A 23,150-nucleotide genomic window follows, 5' to 3' on the forward strand; every position below is an offset into this window, starting at 1 on the left:
TGTTTCTAGCTCACATTTATCAAAAGTTACCTAAAGTGGAAGGCCCTTCCCTAAGGTTGACTGGTAATCTTTCTGTTGCTTATTGCTGTGTTTGAGTGTTAGACTGGTTCTAATGAGGTGAAACCTTTGCCCAGATAGAATTAATGTGGGTAAAAATGACAAAGTAAAGAAGTAATACTATAAAAAAATGTGCTGCATAATACCGCATGCTTTTCTTGTAGGATAATTTAGTAAGCTCTGCTGCATAATTTGGTCCTCCGCTGCTGCATAATTCAAGTGGCAAGGATTATATCAGTTTCAAAGTGCTCATTTATTGTCAGATTAGTGGGCAACGGCACAGGGAACATAATATTTACTCAAGATCAAACCATTCATTAGAGAAGGAAAACCAAGACTTAACTCAATAATGTTCCCTCCAAAGTCTGTACATTCACCACCATATTGCATGTTGGGGAATATATAAATGTAAATGTGGGATACTTGTAAAGCGCACTGTTACTCTACCCGAGTGTCCTGGCGCTGTAGACCGCTGGGGAACCCGTCCTCGTTTTCCCTGTGAGAGGGTCCCTTTCTTGGTATTTCCAGGGTGAAACCAGGCATCCCGGGCGTCTGTGGGGGGCCGTTGTAGAGATGAGGCAAGCTTAATGCCCAGAGTTACCGAGTGTGTTCCCTGGTTAGAGTAGGCACAGAGGCAAGAATTATCAAGTCCGTTGACCCTGGTCCAAGACCCTGCCGCGTCGGGAATTGAACCCTGGTCCCGGGCCGTTCTCTGCTTACAGGTCTGCCGCCTCTAACCAGTGAGCCACACCTTTAGACTACACAATGCACATCTCCCCCAGGTGATATCCAGTCCACTTTTTAACACACACATGCTAGCAGATGTTAGCTTGATTCTAAATATTTCCAATCTTGTTAAAAGGTATCAGAGAAATAGGTTCAAACATTGATTGCGCAGGAATACAATATTTGGCCAAATGGAGAGGACTGGCTTAAAAACCCTGTCTCCTGGCTCCATAGTTTTGACTACTCTTCTAGACCACAACTTGAAGTGGCAATTATTCCGATAACAAAGTCTGGGGACTACCCTCCCCAAGGATATGTCAGTATTGTAGGCACTGCTCTAATTTAGAATACAGTACTTATTTCCTGTTTATTTATTTACAAGAATAAATCTCAAGTGACCTTGTTCCATGGCTAAAACTCACCCACTAGATTATATATAAATATTTCTGATGAGTAGTGACATGGGATATCAATATATGAGTCGAACTTGACTGCACATCTGCATTAATATTTTTTGCATTACAGAGGGTTGCTGCTACAGTGTTTAGCACACCTGGGTAGACAGCTACGTTGCGGCAATTCACCCAATTATAATCAGCTTGGGACAAGTATGTGGGTGTTAATTTCCATCACACACATAGACATATATATTTATTGTTTGTAGAAAACTTCCTCATTAATGGGATGGATGGAACAGGACAGTATATTATCAATACATAATTTGGAGGTATGTTTTTAGTATCAGTAATTCTAAGGGTAATGGTTACTGGTGCCTGGGAGAAGAGTGATGGGAGACTATTAACATATTTGACTTTGGGAGATGGAATTGAAGATTTCTGACTAACTGCAATTATAACGAATTTGTATTAAGGTTTTTAAGACATATTTGAATGTGCTCTGATCAATTGTGGTTATAATGTATTGTATGAAGATGGGATGTGAAAGCATGATATGTTTTCATTTCGGCAGTCATGTGCACCAGGTGCACAGTATAGAATTATTGTTATGTTGGTGCATGTTGGTCTCATACCCTTGGAACCAGGGAGGATTCAAAGATTGGATATAGGCAAGCATTCTTGTTAAAGAATTGAGTTAATGTATTAATTGTGGGCATACTGATGAATTTTTGTTTTTGAAAAAATGGAACACCAGTAATTTGTTCATTGATGTATTGTGTTTTCTTTTAATTTACATCCCTGATGAAGTCTAAGTGTGGATAAAAAACATTGGCTAATTGATTTGTTAATACATTGTGTGGGTCTAACAATTTGGAAGGTTTTTGAAATAAACCACAGAGTTTGAAATTCAATAAAGACTGCCTATGAACATTACTTGAAAAATAGATTTGTGAACATTGTGAACTGAGGCGCTCCTTTCAGCATAGGTTATGAATTCTTGCTGATTAGGGGCCCAGTGGCGGTGGGACCATTGAAAGTTGAGCGTGGATGTACTACTTAATCGACTAACCAGTATGACACACCAGTGCGCACACCTCCTACCCCTCACCGCCTATCGAGTTGGATGGATCATTGTTATGAGTTATGTCAAGGTTTATTTAGTACACTTGCTCTCTGTATTGAACCTATTTCTAAGCTCCCTTCAAATTTTCATATATTGCAAAAAAGACATTAGTAAATCAATCAATCAATCAATCAGGTGTTTGTAAAGCGTGCTACTCACCTGTGAGGGTCTCAAGGCAGAGGGGGGGTGCAGCTTTTAAACAGTCAAAAAGCCAGGTCTTGAGGCTCCGCTTGAAGGCGTTCAGGGTGTGGGAGCGCCTGATGTTGACTGGGAACTCGTTCCAGGTCTTTGCGGTGACATAGGAGAGGGCTCTTCTGCCTGCTCTGGGTCTGCAGATGCATGGGGTCTTTGCCAAGGTGAGGTCGGCGGAGCGGAGGTTCCTTCTGGATACGTGGAAGGAGACTTTCTCGTTGCGGTATTTCGGTCTGATGTTGTGGAGGTATTTGTAAGCATGGGTGAGTAGTTTGAAGGGAACTCTCTTCTCAACAGGGAGCCAGTGGAGGTTTCGTAGGTGCTGGGTAATGTGATCGTGCGGTTCCCAAGGACGAGTCTGGTTGCGGTGTTCTGGAAGGTTTGGAGCTTGTGTTGCAGGCCTCTATTGATTCTGGCATATCGGGTGTTGCCGTGGTCCAGTCTGCTGGTTATGAGTGCGTGGGTGACGGTGTTCCCGCATTCGGGCGGATCCTCTTGAAGGTCTTGTGGAGGAATCAGAGGGAGTGGAAGCAGGTGTAGGCAACGGCGTTGATCTGGCGGGTCATGGTGAGGGAGGAGTCTAGGATGATGCGGAGGTTGCATGCGTGATCCGATGGGTTCGGTGAGTTCCCAAGGCACCAGGTGTTGTCCCAGGCAGTGGAGGAGGGTCCGAGGAAGAGGACCTCTGTCTGCTCTGAGTTGAGTTTCATAGAAAAACAATGGTTCCTATGGCATATTACTTTTATAAAACTTAATAATTATAACAGGCTCAATGGCAATTTAAATGTTTAAATTGCCATTGAGCCTGTTATAATTATTAAGTTTTATAAAAGTAATATGCCATAGGAACCATTGTTTTTCTATATAAACGCACTGCCCTGGTTCCGCTGTGAGTAGGGTTTCCCTTGTCTTTCCTTTTCGCTGAGTTGAGTTTCAGGCAGCTGTTGTTCATCCAGGCTGCACGTCCTTCATTTCTTCCTGGAAGCAGAGTCTGGTGTCGGTGAGATTCTTAGTGAGGGAGAGGATGAGCAGGGTGTCGTTAGAGTAGGATACTATGCTGAGACCATGTTGTCTGAGGATGGTGGCGAGGGGGACATTTAGATTGCAAGACCTTTTCTTTGGGTCCAGTGGCAGTAGGGGGTTACTGGTCAGTATCTGTGGTGGATACTATTTATACTATTGTTGTCAGGACTCAAGGCTGCTTTATTTTATTTATATAACAGAGGCATTCATTTTGTAAACTTGTCAGTCAAATATTGAGCTAGTGCAGAACATGGCAAAGAGATTGGAATGTAATGCTACAGGAATCACATCAATAACCTCAATTGCCAGCCAAAGTATATCTTTTTTAATGGTCTGATTTAGAGCAGGAATTATGGAATAAAACCCCCAAAATGTGGTCCACAACTCATAGTCCCTCCACTCCCTTACAGACATCAGAAGATGTCTTTGTATGCTCTAATGGTCTCCACATTTACAAAGTGCCAGCAAAGTGATAATGGATGTTAGCCGCCTTAATCTGAATCACATAGACCCTTCAGTTACTGCCTTGCCTCAAACAGCCCCATTCAGCCCTACTCACAAAGGGTGCAGTAGGAAAATGGACATCCTTTGGGGGTTTCAAAAGGTTACAATTATGACCTTTGGATTTCTCTTTGCTAGCCCGTGCATATTGCTTGCAACCTCTGCTTTCATGACAACAACCTAATTACATTGGTTTAAACATTAAGGACCTGATTCACAAAGGGTCTTCACACTAATGGGAGAAGCCCTGCAATCATGGGGACTTTCCACTCTCAGGCGGAATCTCCACAATGAGAATTCTCAATGAGGAGATTCTGCCCAGATTGCGATGACTCTCTCAAGACCGTGAGGAGGTCCTTTGTGAATCAAGCCCTAACTGTCCTGCTACAGTCTTGAACAAATCAGTGGGTGCCTGGCTCCTCTTTTATTTTCACTATTTTGCTGATTTATTTCCTGTAAAATATAATTTCGGTGGAGTCTGCCACATGCATGCTATGGGATGACAAAACAAGTACATATTGCACATGATCTAGCCTCATCTTCTGTAGGTGTCTTAAGAAAGCAAATATTAGGTGGATAACATGCACTGCTCCCTGTGATTGCTTCAGCTGCTTGTAGCAGAGCTGTGTGTATAGGGACATGGGGACTGATTGGTGTCACATACAGTAGCCCTAGGCTAGAAAGGAAGAATGGGAGACCCTACCCCTCCCTAAGTAGCCATTCTGTGTAACTTAGAAATAATGAGTGGGATTGTAAGGTAAAACCTAGATGTGGTTGGTGAGGTTGCAAGCAAGCAGGATATTGTTAGGTACTTCTCCTAGCAAGGGTATATAGTAATACGAAGTATACATTAAAATGCAAAATATATGATTAAATAAATGCAATTTTTTTGCTGTTAGTGATATACACCAATTCTTTTATTTGAAAAGGAATGCAACTGAATGTGCATTTATTTTATATAGGAACAACAGCAACTGGATGTGCATTCATTATACATGGGAAACTATCAACATTTAATGAAGTTATACTTTTCAGGCCATCATTATTGTAAAGTAATTGTCACCACTAATGCAGTAAAACAATAGTCAAATTTTGACTGTTCACTGAACAGGGGGACTGGATTAATTTAATTTGTAGACAGGTAAAATATATTATTACTGCAAGATAAAGATGAAATGTAAGCATGTGTAATACAAGATTATTATAAATACAGAAAGAAGAGGGCACAAAGTCATACATGGCAGATGTCCACTATGGTTAGTGAGCATGGGGCCCCTGTTTCTTTCTGACAACAAACAGGACAACATGTTGTGAAGGCCTAAGAAGATGGAACATTACCTTATTTGGTCTGGAGTATATATAATGTGCTGCATGCTTTGGGGAGCGTGCTTCTGGGTGTTGTAATTCTGCCTGAGTTGCAGTGCTGTAGGCAATTGGTAGGGTGTCAGCAATAAGCATGGATGCTAGGTGGTATAATGTGGTGTGTCATTTTCAGTCACTTGTAAATTCTAGGTCATACTCCACCTTACATGTTGGTTCTTGCAGACTCACACGAACATAATATATCTGAAACTGCAGACCCAAGAATTAAAGATTTCGCTTATTTGAGAGGACAGGAATGCCACTGGAAGTCACACATGGCAGGATACCTCTGATTATTTATGGGTCCCACCTAGAGGACATTTTAGGTTTGAAACCTTTACTATTAAGGCTGCCTATCTGGGAAAAAGTTGAAACCAGTTTTACAAAGTATGTCATTTTGGACTGCCTTGTCTTAGACTATGCCATTAAGATTCCGAGGTTGTCCTATTTAAATGACTCCTTCTCATCGTTTGATCTATCTGCTCTGAGAGACCCCGAAAGTAGCCTCTCCATTGAGAAGAGTGTGATCAAGGCCTCCTTGTCCCAGATTTACAAGGATGTTTAAATCTGAAGCAGCACCAGAAACTAACGCCATTCAAAAGCAGCAATTAGATTGGCGCAACAATTTTTTGCATTCTGCAGCACAAATAGAAAGTGTGAATCGCCTTTAAAGATTGTTTAAGTGCAGAAAGGTGTCCCTTTCTGCACATAAACAATCATTCCCTACAACACAGGCACACTTGCAACATAACGCAAGGGTTACTTGAATTGGATGGATGATTACCTGCAACAAAGGTACTCTCGCAGTATGGCGCAAGAGGGCCTGTGTTGCAGGAAATCATTCCCGCAAAGCAGGCACCCTTGCACTCTGGCTCAATGCTGGCTGTGTTGGCGCTATGCAGCTTTTTTAACACCAGTGCAAGGGAAAACGCAGGAGTATTCCATGCTCTTGTAAATATGGTGCATCCCTGAATATTTGAAATGGTGCAACTCAATGCAGCAGATTTGCTTGCAGTGTCACGCTGCATCATTTAATTGTAAATTTACCATATGGTTCCTCAGTCAGAAGAGAATATCGTCTGAAGTTGATCCTACGCTATAATATTTTCAAAAGTACAGGAAGGTTCCAACATCACCCACATTCTCTATAAACTCTTCTGCCAGCGCAAGCTGGTGATAATATTTAAAGGCTTGGCAGAGTAGGGTAATCTTAAGTAGCACTTAACTGGTGTCACATGGTTCTTAATTCAGACTGGAAAGGAGAGGATGGAAGTATATTTTGTAACTGATTTGGGAATGTCCAACGCCCCTTCCAAGCAAGAACGTTTGCATGTGATGCTTACAATATAGTTTTGGTGATGTAGCCTCCATAACTAGCAAGTGGTACATTGTGAACTATTTCTGTCTTTTATTCAGTGCTGCATTTGCCATATCTGGGATTGGACCAATATGTGTGGCTTTGAGAGTGAGAGAGGGAGAGCCCAGTTGTTAAAATTAAACATTGAGGTAGAGTTAAAAGCACATATGTGAGACCTATTATGTAAACAATCAATAGGTTAGGTACAAACAAGTGAGGGGATCTAGGTGCAAACGGGTGAAAGAAAAATTGGTGAATACAAGTCAGGGGGAGTATATATACACCCAGGTGAGATGTGCTATAGCTCCATATACGAGAATAATCGATAGGAACAGAGGGATTTCTAACTACGCACACAGAGGAGTGGCATGTGATGCTCACCAGGACACTTGTGCTACATGGACACAGATGATCTGAGTGTAGTTGACTTGTACACTTAAAAAAGTAATGGTGTCCAAAGGTGAGAGAAGCTTATATGTACAAAGACATGATGTGGCATGAGACACACAGGTGAGAATGTGACTTACGGACACAATAGGTGCAGGGATAGTGCATGCACACATGTAATCAGCTTTTTTGTGAATACAGGTGTATCATAGCAAGGTGCACACAGCTGTGAGATGTCTAGATGCTTGCAAGTGAGACGTGGTTAGGTGTACAGAGGTAGGAGAATCAGGCTTAATTAAAAAGAAAAATTCTGTATGGTAAAACCTATTATTAGAGTTCCAAGCTGCAATTCAGTTTTTGGCATGTCTATGTGCGCGAATATCATAATTAGTGTGTCAGTATATGTGTTCAACCTATGCCTAGGAAGGCAAGGTCCACAGCCGATTTGATTTACATGTACAAAAACATAAATGTACATGGTACTTATATTATGTAAGTCATGGATGCTAATGACAAGGGTAACTCGTCATGGAGTGCCCATTCATTTCAATGGAAATTACATGAAGAAGAACAAATAGCCTTAGCATCCAAGTGGTTAATGAGTCGGTGATTTTTCTTGAAATTCTGGTGGGAGTCCAGTTTTTCCTAAACCTACATTGGATACTCTTTGTGTACATGAAACCAAGCAATTATAATTATTAACATTTGTAGGCTAGGTATATGTTTCAAAAACTGTTTATTAAACTAAATGTGTGCAGATAGACTCAGATAAGGATAGCCTGCACATGTGTAGCACTCAGGGTTAGCCTCCGATTAATGATTGCCCTCTTCTGATACCTCACTGTGTTCATGTAGCAATGCCTAGTGATACACTGACTTTGCCTTGGCATGTAGAGATTCTGCCTGGGTGTTTGAGGCTGTAAGTAAGCATTTCAATCAAATGATTGTGGTTCCCAAATGATTGTGCAGAGCATTTGAATCTATGCCTTTGTATTTGAATTTACATTAAGGAATATGATAACGGTATCTAACCTGTGCCAGCTTTCCCCTTTGTTCAAGATGGCTGCCCTTATGGTATTCCATCAGTACACTCCTGGAATATCAGGTTAATATTTGGTTTCTAATTAAAATACTTTTAATATATTTTGTTATCCTTGTTATTGTTTAGAAGTTGTTTTTCAATTCAATGAAGTTTCTTCCTTAATTTCACTAGGGTCAAAGGTCATATGACCACTTTCGGTGATGACATTAGAGGTCCTATGATGTGTGGTGTCACTTCCACCACGCTTGAAATTTTAATGAATTAACGTGCGTAGTCAGATATTGTCCATGCAACACTCTATCCATCACTGTAGTCATTTTAGATTTAAAAATACTTAATATTTAACATTGTGGGGTCATTTACATTGTTTAGAACTATTGAAAGTATGTAATATTGAATATTTGATAAACCTGACATATCATATTATATTTTTCAGTCAAACATAGCCTCTAAATATTGGACCTTAGAAAGTGGAAGCTTCAGAGAAATTGGAAGAGATTTGAACTATCCCTGCAAGAAAGACATTTTTACTCAAGAAAAAGAGGCTGCATTGGACACATTTGTAGACATGGAAGATAATGACATCTTCCAGGCTGAATATGTCTTTGTAATGGATTCTGATGAAGAAGAGGACAAAAGTATTCCTAGAAGTATCAATGAGAAATCATACTCTATGTCAAAGCAATGTCAACCTATGCCATCAGCGGTATCATTAACATTAATGGAATTAAGAAGTATAACAACACCAGTTGGCACAGTTAACATTTCTGCACCGCGATTCTCTATATCTTCACAGGAAGAGGTATCTTGTGTGTTACACATTATTGTTCAAAATAAGTAATGTGTTGCCATGTCCTGTCATGTGATGCTATGCTATTTTGTGCTATGTTATTATGTTATATGTTATCATACACTCTTATGCAAAATTATGCTGTGCTATTTGTTAAGGTACATGCTGTTTTGTTTGTTACGTTATGCTATGTTGTTGAATTATATTATCATATGCTTATATGCAGCTATCCTGCTATGTTATGTTATGCTATTTTTATAAAGCAGAGTGTGATTCTTTTAACTGCATTATTTCTTTTTCAAGTGGAAAACAAGCATGTTGATGAACGACATATCTATACTAATATAATAAAAAGAGTGCCCAAACCATTGAGGCGGGTAATCTCAGGAACCACAGCACCAATGACAACACCCAATACAGCTTTGTAAAGGACAGTTGCAGCAGATGGACATAGGCTATACAGCTGGCTACCATATACATTCGAAGGGTAAAAGAACCTTATGGGCAAAGTAGTCCCTTGTGGGCGTGGGCGTTCTGCTCGGGGCGTTGTGCTGGGGGCGTGTGCGTGTGCGTTGTGGTGGGGGCGTGGCCATACAGCGATGGGCGCGGCATTCGCTACGTGTTAGTACTTCCTATTGGCCGTGTGCGTTGTGCTGGGGGCGGAAATCAGGTTAAACAAGCGTTTGCAGGGATCCGTTGTGGGCATGTGGGGGCGTGGCCAACGCTACGTGTTAGTACTTCCTTGTGGCCGTGTGCGTTGTGCTGGGGGTGGAAATCTGGGGGCAGAAATCAGGTAAAACAAGCGTGTGCGTTGTGCTGGGGCGGAAATCTCGGGGCGGAAATCAGGTAAAACAAGCGTTTACAGGGCTCCGTTGTGGGCATATGGGGGCATGGCCATACAGCAATCGGCACGGCATTCAACGGGCATTCAGCAAAAAGGGAGCGCAGAAATCCTGCAAAACAAGCATTCACAGGACTCCGTTGTGGGCGTGTGTATACCCGGACAACGTCAGGACGGGCTGCTAGTACATTTATAAACCTAAAGATAATGCCTACCTGTAACCACTTGCCTCCCCTTGTAAAGGTAATTGTTAACATATTAATAACCAAATGCCCTGTTCATTGCATCGCACATGATGTGACAAATGACATCACAAATGACATCCATGGTATCATAGTGGATACTACATATCATCTTGCTTTAGACATTATAGATGAAATCACTGCAGTTAGCATTTCTTTGTTTGAATATGTGTTGTTATTTAATGATGTTCAATTGCTAATTTCTGGAATTCATCTGTATAGTAATTCTAGGTCATAAATATGCACTGAAAGGGTATGTTATGGTTTCAGCAGTTAACCATAACTGACTAGTTTCAGGGGTTACTAAACACTTTCACACCAAAGCAGGAAGTGGCACAACTCTAGATTCTTGCTAAGTTTGACATAACTCGGATCAGTGTTTTTCAGCTGCGGTCCATGCAGTTAACAGCGGTGGGTTGGTGGGGCCGGGTAAGGGGGGATTTTGAGGGATGATGCAGAGGGAAAATGTATTATTTATTTAATTTTCCCTGTACATCGTCCCTCGAAATCCCCCCCTAACCCGGCCCCACCGCCCCACCGCTATTACCTGCACGGACGGCGGCTGGTGTTTTTTGATGTAGTGGAGTGCAAAGTTCATATCCAAACACCCTTGGATGGATTGGCCAAAACTTAAAAGGCCAAAACTAAGGGACTTGCATAATTTGATTGGAAAGTTTTGTACATGTTAATCAGAAAAAGCTTTTTTTAAAATGAATGCATTCAATTCATTTTTTACTGCAATTCATCATTATTTTCAAAATCAAATTATTTAAATTCCAATAGAATGTAAAGTCCTTCAAATGATCTAGATATACAGAATTTTCGAGTAGACTTCCACCAGATGATACTATTGATCATCCTTGTGGTTTTAGAAGATTATCCAGCACTTATTGGAGCAGCTTTAGACTGATTTACGTACAAATTAAGTCATCATCTGATGAACAAACCAATGCACTTTGCCCATGTTGTTGAACATAGTTTGGATGCAGTGCTTGATTGATTTTCAAATAATTTATGTTGCTTCATCGCCATATTTTTTCATCCTTCTCCTAGTGCAGCATATCCATTTAGCCTTGATGTGCTCCTGGTTAATTTATGTTTTAACTTCATCTACACTGGCAACTCAACTCAACTCATGAACTTTATTCGACAGTTAAGTCATAAAAGCATACATAAAACCAACATTTTTCAATATAAAAGAACCAATAAAAGCAGTACAATAAATATTTAAAAATAGATTAAACTACTATAGACTATTGCTGAATATCAATCTTAAAAATTTCGTAAAATTCTAAAAATCAGAAGGAAATCCATCATTTTTCATACAGAACAGGGAATATTGCACATAACTTATATAAAATATTGTGTCCCACGTATTTATACATAGTTAATGCTGGTATGTACTTAATAATCAGAGCCCTTCCACAATTAATCGCATACGGATGACCCAAGTCCATTTTAGAAATTTAGCCATAGCAATGGCTATTGGAGGGCTAGGGTCAGTACATAAGATTCTTAGGGCCTCTGCATGCCTACGTGTGCCAAGCAATTTACAGATTGGCTTAACCCACTTGGCTCTAGGGGCAATGTACAAGGGACAGAAAAAGAGGAGATGACTTATTGTCTCTCGCTCCTCCCCACACTTAGGGCATTAATCCATGCCGTTTTCACCTGCCCATTTAGCTGTAAAAGACCTTACTGGAAGGGAGCCTACTCTGAGTTGGAAATAGAGTTTTCGGTCCTGCTATTTCTCTATGGCGTCCCAATATATTTCCAGTTTCGGTTGGGCCTTAAACTCCAGAAAACGACCTGTTAAGTGTGAGGAAAGGCCATTTGTACAGACATCTGCATTTACCATCTTCCAATAATTTTCTTTCAGATTTTTCTTGGAAGGGGATGCAGCGTTTCCCGGGTCATCCCATAGTTCCCTCAATCCCATCCTGAATAGTAGGGACCGAATGGACTTCAGCCAGTGTATTTTTAGACAACCTTCCTTACTCATTATCTCCCTTACTCCCTGGGCGTAGTGCTGAAGCTCCTGTGTGGTCCATAGGCGGCACCAATACAACAAGGGCCGCAAAGAGGCAAGGTCTTGAACTGTTGTTTTTCCCAGATCCCACATGAGAGGTGTTAATGGAGTACTTATAGGAACACTAGTTGCCTTTCGCAGAAATTCATTTTCTGCTAGCGTCAGGTTTCTTAAATTCTGGAACCCCCAGAGTTCGGCACCATATAGTGTTGAGCTTAACACCTTCATTCCGTAGACTTCCAGTAGTGGGCTAATGGGCTTGGTTAAAGACGAGATAAACCTTTTCAGAAGGATGCCAGCCTGTTGGCGGTGTTTTAACACCGCAATATCCAATTGGCTGGTCCACCCCATATCTCTCTGGAGTGTGACCCCCAGATAGGTAAAGGCGTCGACCCGCTCAAGCGGTGCGCCGTTCATATATATCATCCCTCTAAAAGGTTTGTCTAACCCAGTCGATGTACGGCCACTAAGAACCATAAGTTTGTCTTTGCTGTATTTACTTCAAGACCCCTCTCCTAACAAAAATCTTCAAAGCACCTTAGGGCACGCTGGAGCCCACTTGGCGTTTTTGACATTATCAATGTATCATCCGCGAACATGAGGATCGGGACCCGCTCACCACACATCGCCGGGGCATCAGTCGGGGTCAGGGAAAGGAACTCCGCCACCCCGTTCACGAAGAGCGAGAACAAGGTAGGCGCCAGGACGCAACCTTGCCTCGCTCCCCGCTCAACCGGGAAGGTTTCTGTGACGTCACCCTGACGACCCCACCGAACCCGGGCAACCGTATCCTCGTGTAAGCGGACGATTAGGCTCAACAGCTCGGGTGCCATCCCTAGCCCTGCAAGTACTTGCCACAAGATATTACGTGGAACAAGGTCAAAAGCCGCCCTTAGATCTACAAAGACAGCATAAGGGTGCCTTTCTCCAGTACCACCGTCCGCCAATATAACATAATGAACCGGAAAACCTGGTCTATGGTGCTTGTTTTCGGGCAAAAGCCAGCCTGGAGGTGACTCAGAATGTTATCATCGTCCATCCAGGACTGGATTTTTCCCAGTACAAGTCGTCCCACAATTTTTTGAATAGAGTCGATCAGACTTATTGGTCTATAATTACCGGCTGTCGACTTATCCCCTTTTTTGTACACTGGCACTATTTCTGCACCTTTCCATGATTTTGGTACCTCCATCCCTTGCGCTATGGCATTTGCCACGTACAGAATATAAATCCTCCTGCGTGCTCTATTATTCAGAAATAGGTCCGCTGGTACACAGTCCATGCCTGTAGCCTCATTAACTAAGTCTAGTGCCCTATCCACTTCTCCTACAGTGAAGGCGGTCTCCCCATAAAAAGTATGCACAAAACCCCCCTCCCTGTTACTAGCTACACTGTTTGCATATTGGGGCCTAAAGTACTCGACCCATGAGTTTTGCCTAGCTCTTCCCTAGTTTTCTTTTTTTTTTTTTTATTGAGAGTTCAAATATAACAATACAATATAAGACATCTTTGAAATCCAATTAATACAGTACGAAAGCAAAGAATATTAAGAGCAACCATACAATTTGTCATTATAACATTTTAATTATAAAGTGCAAAATTGTGTAAGCGCAAACAATCAATCAGCTTTCACTAATATTCAAAAAATTTTGTTAGAATTAAAACAATACGTAACCTTTAAATACCCTGTACATCTTCTCAGTTAAAATGTCATAGCTAAGTTGAAAAGTGCATCATGCGTAGTCGAAAACAATCTTAATAGACTAATAAATATTTTCAGAAAAATATAGATCTGGTTAGGTAGTAACAAGACAAATTTAAGAATCAAACTCACTCCAATAGTTATCATATTTTTTGAGAGCCCCTAATCTTAAAGCATATTTTCTTTCCCTATCCTGGATTCGAAGTAATTTTGCCTTCCATGCCTGGAAGGATGGGATAAGATCTGTTTTCCAGGACTGTAATATAGGAGATTTAGCTATTAAAGAAGCTATACAAAGGGACTCGTCATGTTGGGTATGAATAGAAGAGCAGCCTAGGAGGGGAATTAGGTCGTCAAATACACTATTAGTTTTAAGGACAATCGAAAGATATTTTTCTATTTCCTTCCATAATACCTGGATTTTTGGACATTCCCAAACAATGTGTTTCCAAGTGCCTTTTCCTTCACATCGGAAGCATTTGTCGGCTACTTGGGGGAAAATATTATGTAAAAAGGACGGAGTTCTATATATTAACCATTTATTAAAAAATTGCATTCGTTTATAATTTGCTCCTCGAAAAATGGTTTTATTAAATTTATTTATTTTATCCCATACCTGTTGATTAATTGTAAGATCTTCCCTCTTTCTCCATCTTTCAATAATCTTGCTGTAGAAGTCCTGGTCTTTACCTTCTTTTAATATTTTAATCCAAATACTCATTTTCTTTTGTATTTTGTTATTGAGGTTAGTGGAAATATTTTCTTTGTTAAATACATTTCCTATATTGAGTTCTCTAAGTTTTGGATTTATCCTAATAAAAGACCAGTTCAGCATAAAGTGCGATTGGATTAACTGACTGTTAATTTCATCCCAGGATTTCCATCTATTACCCAGCAGGAAGTCTTCAATGTTCTCAAAACCATTCTCCTTCCAGATAGTTAATATATTTTTGTCCATACAGCCAGCATCTCCCAAGCTAAAATTCATTAAACTTGTCTTATTGCTAAAATGAGGTAAGTCATAAAATTTAAAAAACTGAGTTTTCACCTTAAAGACCCACTGCAGGGTTTTATAACGTACTTTTTTTTGATCTTTCATGATTCTGACCGGGTCATAGATTTTTAATTCCAACAACATCCTTTTCATAAAAAAGTCATCTGTCTCATAAGAATCTAAAACAGAAAACCTGTAACTATAATGTGCAAAAGACGCAAAATAATATTCTCTTATATTTGGAAGGGACAACCCTCCTTGTGTAGATGATAAATATAAAGTGCTCAGTGCAAGTCTGGGAGATTTTTTTGCCCATAAGAAAGAAGAGATCAAAGCTTCTACTTTTTTAAAATAAGAGGCCTGAATTGCGCAGGGAATTGCACGAAAAAGGAAATTAAAAAGGGGTAATACCGACATCCGAATAAGCCATGCCCGCCCTATAAGAGACAGGGGAAGTAAATTCCAACGATCTAAAAGTGAGCCCACTTTTTTTAATAGAGGTAGAAAATTAAGTGCAAAAAGGTCATCTAGGCTATCCGATACAAATATTCCAAGATATCTATTTGGATCCATATTATATATTCGCCTGAATTCTGGAGCTAAAGTGTCTATACTGCAGTTAACTAGAATTAATTTTATAACCCCCTAGTTTTTGGAAATCAGAGAAGATTTTTAAAATCTTCCGTTGACTTGAGGGTTTAGAGTCTATGAAAAGGGCAATATCATCCGCATATAATTTTATATTTGTCATTCCTAATATAGGGGCTGTGTCAGCTTTATTATTCCTGATGGCGATCGCGAGAGGTTCAATAAATAATGCAAATAAAATTGGGGACAGGGGGCATCCTTGTAGCGTGCCTCTAGTGACTTTACAAGACCCAATATTTGTATTATTAATGATAATTTGTGCCCTAGATTTCATATACAGTTGTCGTAAAAGAGAGATAAAAACATTCGGGAAATTAAAACTATGTAAAATTGCAAACAGGCAATCCCAAGACACTAGATCGAAGGCTTTCTCCGCATCTAAAAAACAAATTTGAGCCTTCACCTTATTAGTTTTAAAATAATCTAGTGCCTCCAATAAAAATGTAGTGTTGGAATGGAGATGTCTGCTTGCAATGAAACCGCACTGATCGTGGGCTACCAGAGATCCTACTATTTTATTTAAATGGTTAGCTAAAAGTTTTGTAAATATTTTATAATCTGTATTCAGAAGGCTAATCGGGCGGTATGAATTTATATTTTCCTTGTCCTTTCCTTTTTTTAAAATACTGACCACCACCGCTGTATGAAAGGAATCCGGTGGGGGGCTTCCTTGAAGTAAATTAATAACTAATTTCAGAAGTTATTCACGTAGTGTTCCCCTAAATTTTTTTAAAAACTCAATGGGAAGGCCATCCTCACCATTGGCCTTGCCATTGGGGAAGGACTCTATCACTTCATCTAATTCAAATAATTTAAAATCTTGTGTAAAATAGTTCTTACCCTCAAGGTCTATTTTAGGTATTTCAAGTGGCTGTAGAAATTCCATGATAGAGTCAGGTGTAGCCCCCTCAGTCGCTTGATATATTCCCTCATAGTGTTTTAAAAACAGCTCACCGATGGAAGTGGTGGTCTTAACTTGTATTTTAGTGGTAGGGTCTAATAACTGATCTATTCTATTGCGAACCTGCTTTTCTTTAGATTGCCAGGCCAACAACTTCCCTGTATATTCACTCTCTTCATATATCTTTTGTGCATATAGGTTGCTATTTGTCTCGCCTAAATCATAATAGAAATCCTTCATTTTGCACTTCGCCACGTGGAGTTTGTGACCGGAAATTTTAGATCTGACCCTATAATGCTCTTGGGTTGCCTGTGAAAGTTCAGCTTGGAGTTTGATTTTCTCCTCCCTTTTTATTCTGCTTGGGAATTTCTTTAGATGTAATTATTCCATGCAGAGTAGCTTTAAAAGCATCCCAGATTATATTCAATGGGGCTGAACCTCTATTCTGTGTAAAAAATTGCTCTTTTTTTTGTTAATATCTGTGCACCATTGTTGGTCAAGGAGGTTCAGTTTATTAAAAAACCATCTACTTGTAGGTCTTGCTTCGTAATTCCCTAAATTGACCTCCATACAAAGAGCTGCATGGTCTGAAAAAGCATTAGGTAGATGGACATAATTATATACTACTAGATCATGGGATGATAAAAAAAAGATCTAGCCTTGACGCAGAATTATATTTTGCTGAGTGGCATGAGTACTCGCGTTTACTAGGATTTAACTTTCGCCAATGGTCGATAACATCAAGATCTATTTTACAACTTTTACAACTTTGGACTGGTAAGGCAACTTGGGGTTTATTCTGTCGGCGGTCTTTCTTAGTGGAGTCCAATCGAGGGTTTTGTAATAGATTAAAATCTCCCCCCCAAATTATTGGCCCAGAGAGACCAGTTAATGCCTGCTTTACCTGTAGAATAACTTGAGGGTCGTCCAAAACTGATGCATAGATTGTGGCAAGAATAACACTGACATTGTTTAATTTACCATATACAACTGCCCATCTACCTCTGGGGTCTATGCAAGTCCCTTCAAGATTAAAACCTACATGTCTCCCTATTAATATGGAAACTCCTCTCTGAGCCATCCCGGCAGGAGCAGATATGTTATAGCCCGCCCAGCTTTTGAAGAGTTTGGCTGACTCTGCCTGATCTTTATGATGGGTTTCTTGCAAATAAATGACGTCTGGTATAAGGTTTTTCAACCAGCACTCAATAGCATTCCTTTTACGAACGTTATTCAGACCATTAGCATTTAATGAAATGAATTTCACCATATTATTTGATATTCGAGATGTTGGACTTGACCCTCAGCTAATGTACAAGTGTGCAAATTTGCAAATGAACAATCAACAGCAGCAACATATATAACCATTGAGTAATATATATATATATATATATATAACAATATAGACTAATAATATAATACCAGCAGATATTCATATAACTATTCATAAAGAATCTGAATTTAAATGTGCAAATATGCAAGCGAATATGTTCGATATGTTGGACGTGACCCTCGGCTAATGTGCAAGTGTGCGAATTTGCAAATATACACTCAACAGCAGCGACGTATATAACCAATAAGTAATATATATATATATATATAAATAACCACATAGAATAATAACATAATAGCAGCAGATACTCATAGAAATATTCATAAATAATCTGAATTTCAATGTGCAAATATGCAAGCGAGCAGCAAAAGTGTAAGGTGCTGTTGTTTGAGTAGTCTTACCATTCATTGTGCAAAGCATGCAGATAGACAACACATTGTACAATTTTATCTTATATAAATTTTTTAGAAATAGACCGCATAAATATAAAATATCATCGGATAAAAGTAGAATACCATTGTCTGTGCAAATATGCAATTAAGTAGCACGCTAGCGCAAATAGCAGCTCGGACTTGGAGGATTAAATCCCCTCTAGTGCAAAATAGGCAAATATACTTAAAGAATCTTGTCATCTTATCATGATCCATATGGGCAAAAGTGGCGAGTGCGAGATATTATTTGTGCAGTATAAAGAAAGAAAAAGAAAAATAGAAAAATAACATTGCTCGTACCGTAATCATGAAGGTGTAAAAAAACATATTGCATTTGAACTCTCTTTTTTTTTTTTTCCCTTGCAACACCCCCCTTCACCTCCCTTCCCTCCCCCCTTAAGTGGACGGATACCCCAGTGTTCCACTTCCGTCCTTCTCTGGTGTATCTTCTTTTTGGATGCCATCTTATTGCATCCTTATGTGCTTCCCGTTTCCGACAAGTGTCCGCCATGCAGTAGTAGTGAAATCAGCGAGATTCATCAGCTTAATTTGTTATGCCTCGAGGCCGTCGAGGAATGTCTGGGCTTCGTGTAGGACCGAAAATATAAATTTTTTTCCTTTAGCCAAGACTTTAAGTTTCGATTGCTGCACTATCATGGCTTGGGCTCCCTTGCTCTTAAAGGAGTCAATAAGCTTCACAAAGTCCCTGCGTCTGTGAGCAGATGTAGCCGACATATCCCCAAAAATTCGAAAATTATTCACCCCCTCCACATTGAAAGTTCTTTTAGAAAATTTGGTATTTAGAATTTTTTCTTTCACCCTGAAGTCTGAAAAGTTGAGCAGGATTGTAAGGGGGTATTTCAAATTATTAGGTTTATGTGTAGGGACTCTGTGCGCCCTTGTAATAGTCAGGTCGCCTTGCAGCTCAGGGATAGCTTTTTTTAATAGAGTATCTGACCACCTGACTACATCTTTATCTTCAAGGCCCTCTGGTATGCCTACGAGACGTAGATTAGATCTCCTATTATAGTTCTCAAGATCCTGGAGCTTTTCCTCTAAGTGGGATTTCTCTCTATTAGCCTCCACGAGATTTTTCTGAATTGTATTTGAAAGAGTCCTCTAATGAGGATATCCGGACTTTGGCCTCAGAGACCCTCAGAGGAATATTGCCAAGGCACTCCTCCATCTTCGTCAGCCTGTTGTGCAAGAGTGAAATTTCCTGAGCCTGAGAGGATTTAAAGTCTCTTAATTCCTGGAGGATAGTAACTAAGATGTCCTCCATCGTATTTGTTTTTGTAGTACTCGAAAGAGCGGGCAAGCCGTCATCTTGGGAGATCAAGGAGGCTTCTAGAGTTCGGACTTGGCTTGTAACTGTCGTAGTTTGCTTGTTGCTTGGGCCTGGGCTTGGACCTATAGCCGCTGGCAGCTGAGGGTGGGAGGGAGAGGCAGTAATGGAAGTATTGGAAGAGGTCGCAATTAAAACCGTTGGTGTGTGTAATGCAACGTCTTCTGTTCTTGTTGCCCCTGCGGGACATGGCGTCGGTGTCTTTTGCGAAGAGGGACTACTTGCTTTTCCTCCAGTATTAGAAACATCATGTTCTAAGGTGACATTTATACCCCCCTGCTTTAGCTCCCTGCGTGCAGGAGTGCTTGTAAATTGACCCTGCTGTGGAAGAGGTTTTGAAAAGAGAGGGTATTGTTTAGGGGTAGATCGACTCTCAGGGCAATTAGTAGGGGACATGTTAGCAGCCTTGTCCATTTTGTCCATTTTATCCATATTCTTGCCCCCCTGGTCTAGTCTTGTTCCCTTGTCATTCTCATCCTATTCTCCTTTGTCGCCAACAGCCAGCAAACTCAATTCTGCTGATAGTTCAGACAAGGTTAGACTCTCTTCATCTTCATCTTCATCCCCCTCCTCTTCCTGATCATTCTCCGCGTTATCATCTTTGTCTTCCTCAACCTGTTTCCTTAATACATTATACTTTTTTTTCCCCTGTATGAATCAGTAGATTCCATTGCCTTCTGTTTTAGGGCTTCCTTCTGTTGATTTTTCCTACTATTTTCCTCTCTCCTTTTGTGGTTGATGGAGATCTGATCGGAATTGGGAGTTTTACCTCCTTCCCCAGCTCTGGCTTGGACTGTTTGCCCCTTGCTCTTGCCGCCAAGCGTGGGCTTATGAGGCACACTGGGCTATGATCCGTGAAAAAAAAATGTTTTCCTCCCCCCTTCCTCTGGTGCAATGCAAAAGGCGGTACTGGATTGCAGGCTTATTAGTATGTAAAAAACCAGCTTGGCTCCTTCACAGCTCTCCAGAGTGTTAACAAAAAAGATGAAGCGCAGAATAGAGCAAAGTAAAGTAGAGCTCTGCGCACGCAAAGTTTCCTGAAGTGTGAAAAAGTATATCAGCTCCACTCTCCCGCAGCCTTCAGAGCTTCGCAACCAGCCCAGCCCAGCAATCAATGCACCGATGGAGAGGAGGACGTAGCACAAGCAGAGTGAGCGCAAACTGGGTAGACCCCAGTGCGCCTTACCTCACAGGCAGACCAGCGTCCAGTCCAGCACCCAGCGTCCAGTCCAGCGAACAGCGTCTAGCACCCGGTTTCACAATAACTCGCCGTCGGAGGTACAGGCACAGGTGCTAGTGGCATCAGCGGTGGCAGCAGTATTTTACAGGCACTTCAGTCACTCCGTGTGGCGAGGCGTCGGGCGTCGGGCATAAACAGCAGCCTTGCGTTGGAGGCACAGCAGTACTTCAATTGCGCCTTTAACGCCTCGACCCTCAGCTCTCTGCCTCTACCTTCAAGGGCATCAGAGGGACAGCCAAAACACTCGGAAAGATCCCGAGAGAGAAGGAGAGACCCCGTTAGGTCCCGCAGAGCACACTCGACAACTTTTCAAAACCCAGTGCAAAGCTCCAGCGCCCCAGTGCTTGGCCCTGGCGTCTCAACGAGGAACGATGGCGGCAGCAGCGTTCCTGCTTGCGTGGGCGTGGCTAACCAGAACGAGGAAACAGGAAGCACAGCGGCGGCGTAGGCGGATCCACGTCAGCCGTTCATCCCCGTGAAAAACAGTGCCTAGCTCTCCCTTAGCTTGACGACAAGAACCATTATACCAGCTTTCCTCTTTTTTAGTCTGGGGTCTACTGCCCGAGCAAAGCTTGCAGAAGTATGTTTTCAGCTTAGTAAACAGCCTATTGTGAGCCTCTATCAAAAGTTGATGGGAAGGGCCACACAAAGTGGCCTCCTCCATGGCAGCTAATGTTTCTTCCAAATCTGCCCTGATGTCAGAGATGATTTTCTGATGTCCCACAACCTGGCACCACTTAAGATGGCGCTCATCATTTGACAGAACCAAATCAGGCAGGATTAGTCCTCCCATAGCCTCATCCACTTTGTGTATGCCCAGATTAAACGACGCAGAGAGGGGATTATGGTCACTCTCGACACGGACAACCACCTCCATATCTAAGAGAGTAGACCACAACTTAAGCGGGACAACCAAGTAATCAATATTACTTTGTAGTGGCTTGACCTGCCTCGCGCTGCCTGAGCGCGAGGCGTACATTCAGCGTCTCGCGCTGCCCGCTATGACGTGGGGGTTAATGATAGTTTGAGATAACGTGCGTTGTTGATAGCCACAGGCAAGAGAGTCGTGCCCGTGGGAGTTCGTGAATAAAGACTTGCTGTTCTACACATCTGACTCCGTCCAGTCATTACACAGGAAAGTGGCGACGAGGACGACTCCCACAGAACCCACAGAAGACTACGGCGAAAGGTACCTGATTAATCGTGGAATCGGAGGCTCTGCGCATTCCTCACGTAATGATCGGTACCGATCCACTGCCACAGCCTTACACGGAAAAGCGAGCGTCTGTTTCCCGATGTTGGAGCATGTCTCCTGGTAATCGGTTCGGACAAGCCTGAGGTGAGGAAACTTGTGACGCCCTGCGGTAGGCGCGCAGACTTTGCTGTTTGTCCCTCCCTTTCTGCCTTCTGACACACGATCTTCCCCGCCCAGCTCTTAAAGAGGCAGCCTCGTTTATGTCACTTTCAGTGCAAATTGTCTGCTGCGCAAGGCTTATCATCGAATATTGCTGGGGGTTGGATAAAATAAAAATTGGACTGGTGTGTTTTTGGCAGTGTCTACAACTGTGAAGATTAACCCATTAAGACACATAGGGTTATTTACTCTGCACTTGGCAAATAGGACATGACGTGGGCACGATCTTGAAGAAAAAGAGGAAAAAACATATAATTCTTCTCGTAGTCTCTCTTGTTGGAGTGATAGAGGCTGTTTCAAACGTTGTGGCTCATCAAGAATACTGGCTTTGATGTAATTCTGTACTGACTCTTGGGATTGCTACTGTTAACCACTAATAAGTAGGAACAATAAATATATATATATATCCTCATTCTCACCTTTGAAGAAAACTTTATATGATGCAGTCTATTCTTCCTCCACCTCCTTTCCTGGACACACCTGGTGAACCTCCTGTGCCTTGGAGAAAGTGGTTCGATGCATTTGAAAATTACCTGGGTGCAATAGGAGCACATAGGTTCAGGGCAGAAAGGAAAAAGTTTTTACTACTTCATTCTCTGGGGTTTGAAGGAAGAGAAACCCTTAAACATTTACCTGATGTAGTGGGTGAGGGAGAAGAAGATACGGATGAATACAAAGACACAGTGAAGAAATTAAAAGTCAGATTTGATAAACAACCCAGTGTGGTGGTGTCTAGGCATAAATTCTTCAAAAGAGTGCAGAAAACCGAAGAAGACGTAGACACATACATTACTGCTTTGAGGAAGTTGGTGGCAGAATGTGAATTTGAAAATTTCAGTGAACAATTGATTCGTGACCAGTTCATAGGAAAATGTCTGGACAAAACCATAAGACAAAAGCTCTTATCCTTGGAAAATCCCTCCCTTGATGAATCTATTCGCATAGCGAAAAGTATTGAAACTTCACAATCTTCAATCAAGGAACTGGAAAGTAAAAGTGTTGAAGTGGTTACCCCTGTCCGTTTTAAAAAGTATGAGAAGAAAAAAGATTATCAGCCAAGTAATTTTTTCAA

General features: G+C 41.2%; 1 protein-coding gene across 11 annotated transcripts in view; it reads left to right on the forward strand.

Annotated features, from left to right (window-relative positions):
- Window positions 1-23,150, forward strand: part of MLIP (muscular LMNA interacting protein) — a 1,868,253-nt gene that overhangs the window by 1,041,002 nt on the left and 804,101 nt on the right. For all 11 annotated transcript variants that reach the window (XM_078647952.1, XM_078647955.1, XM_078647953.1 and 8 more), the window contains one exon: window positions 8,605-8,970. In XM_078647952.1, the coding sequence (XP_078504078.1) occupies window positions 8,605-8,970 (366 nt within the window). The remainder of the gene's footprint in view (window positions 1-8,604; window positions 8,971-23,150) is intronic.

Source organism: Lissotriton helveticus, chromosome 6, assembly GCF_964261635.1.
Source record: "Lissotriton helveticus chromosome 6, aLisHel1.1, whole genome shotgun sequence".
NCBI lineage: Eukaryota > Metazoa > Chordata > Amphibia > Caudata > Salamandridae > Lissotriton > Lissotriton helveticus.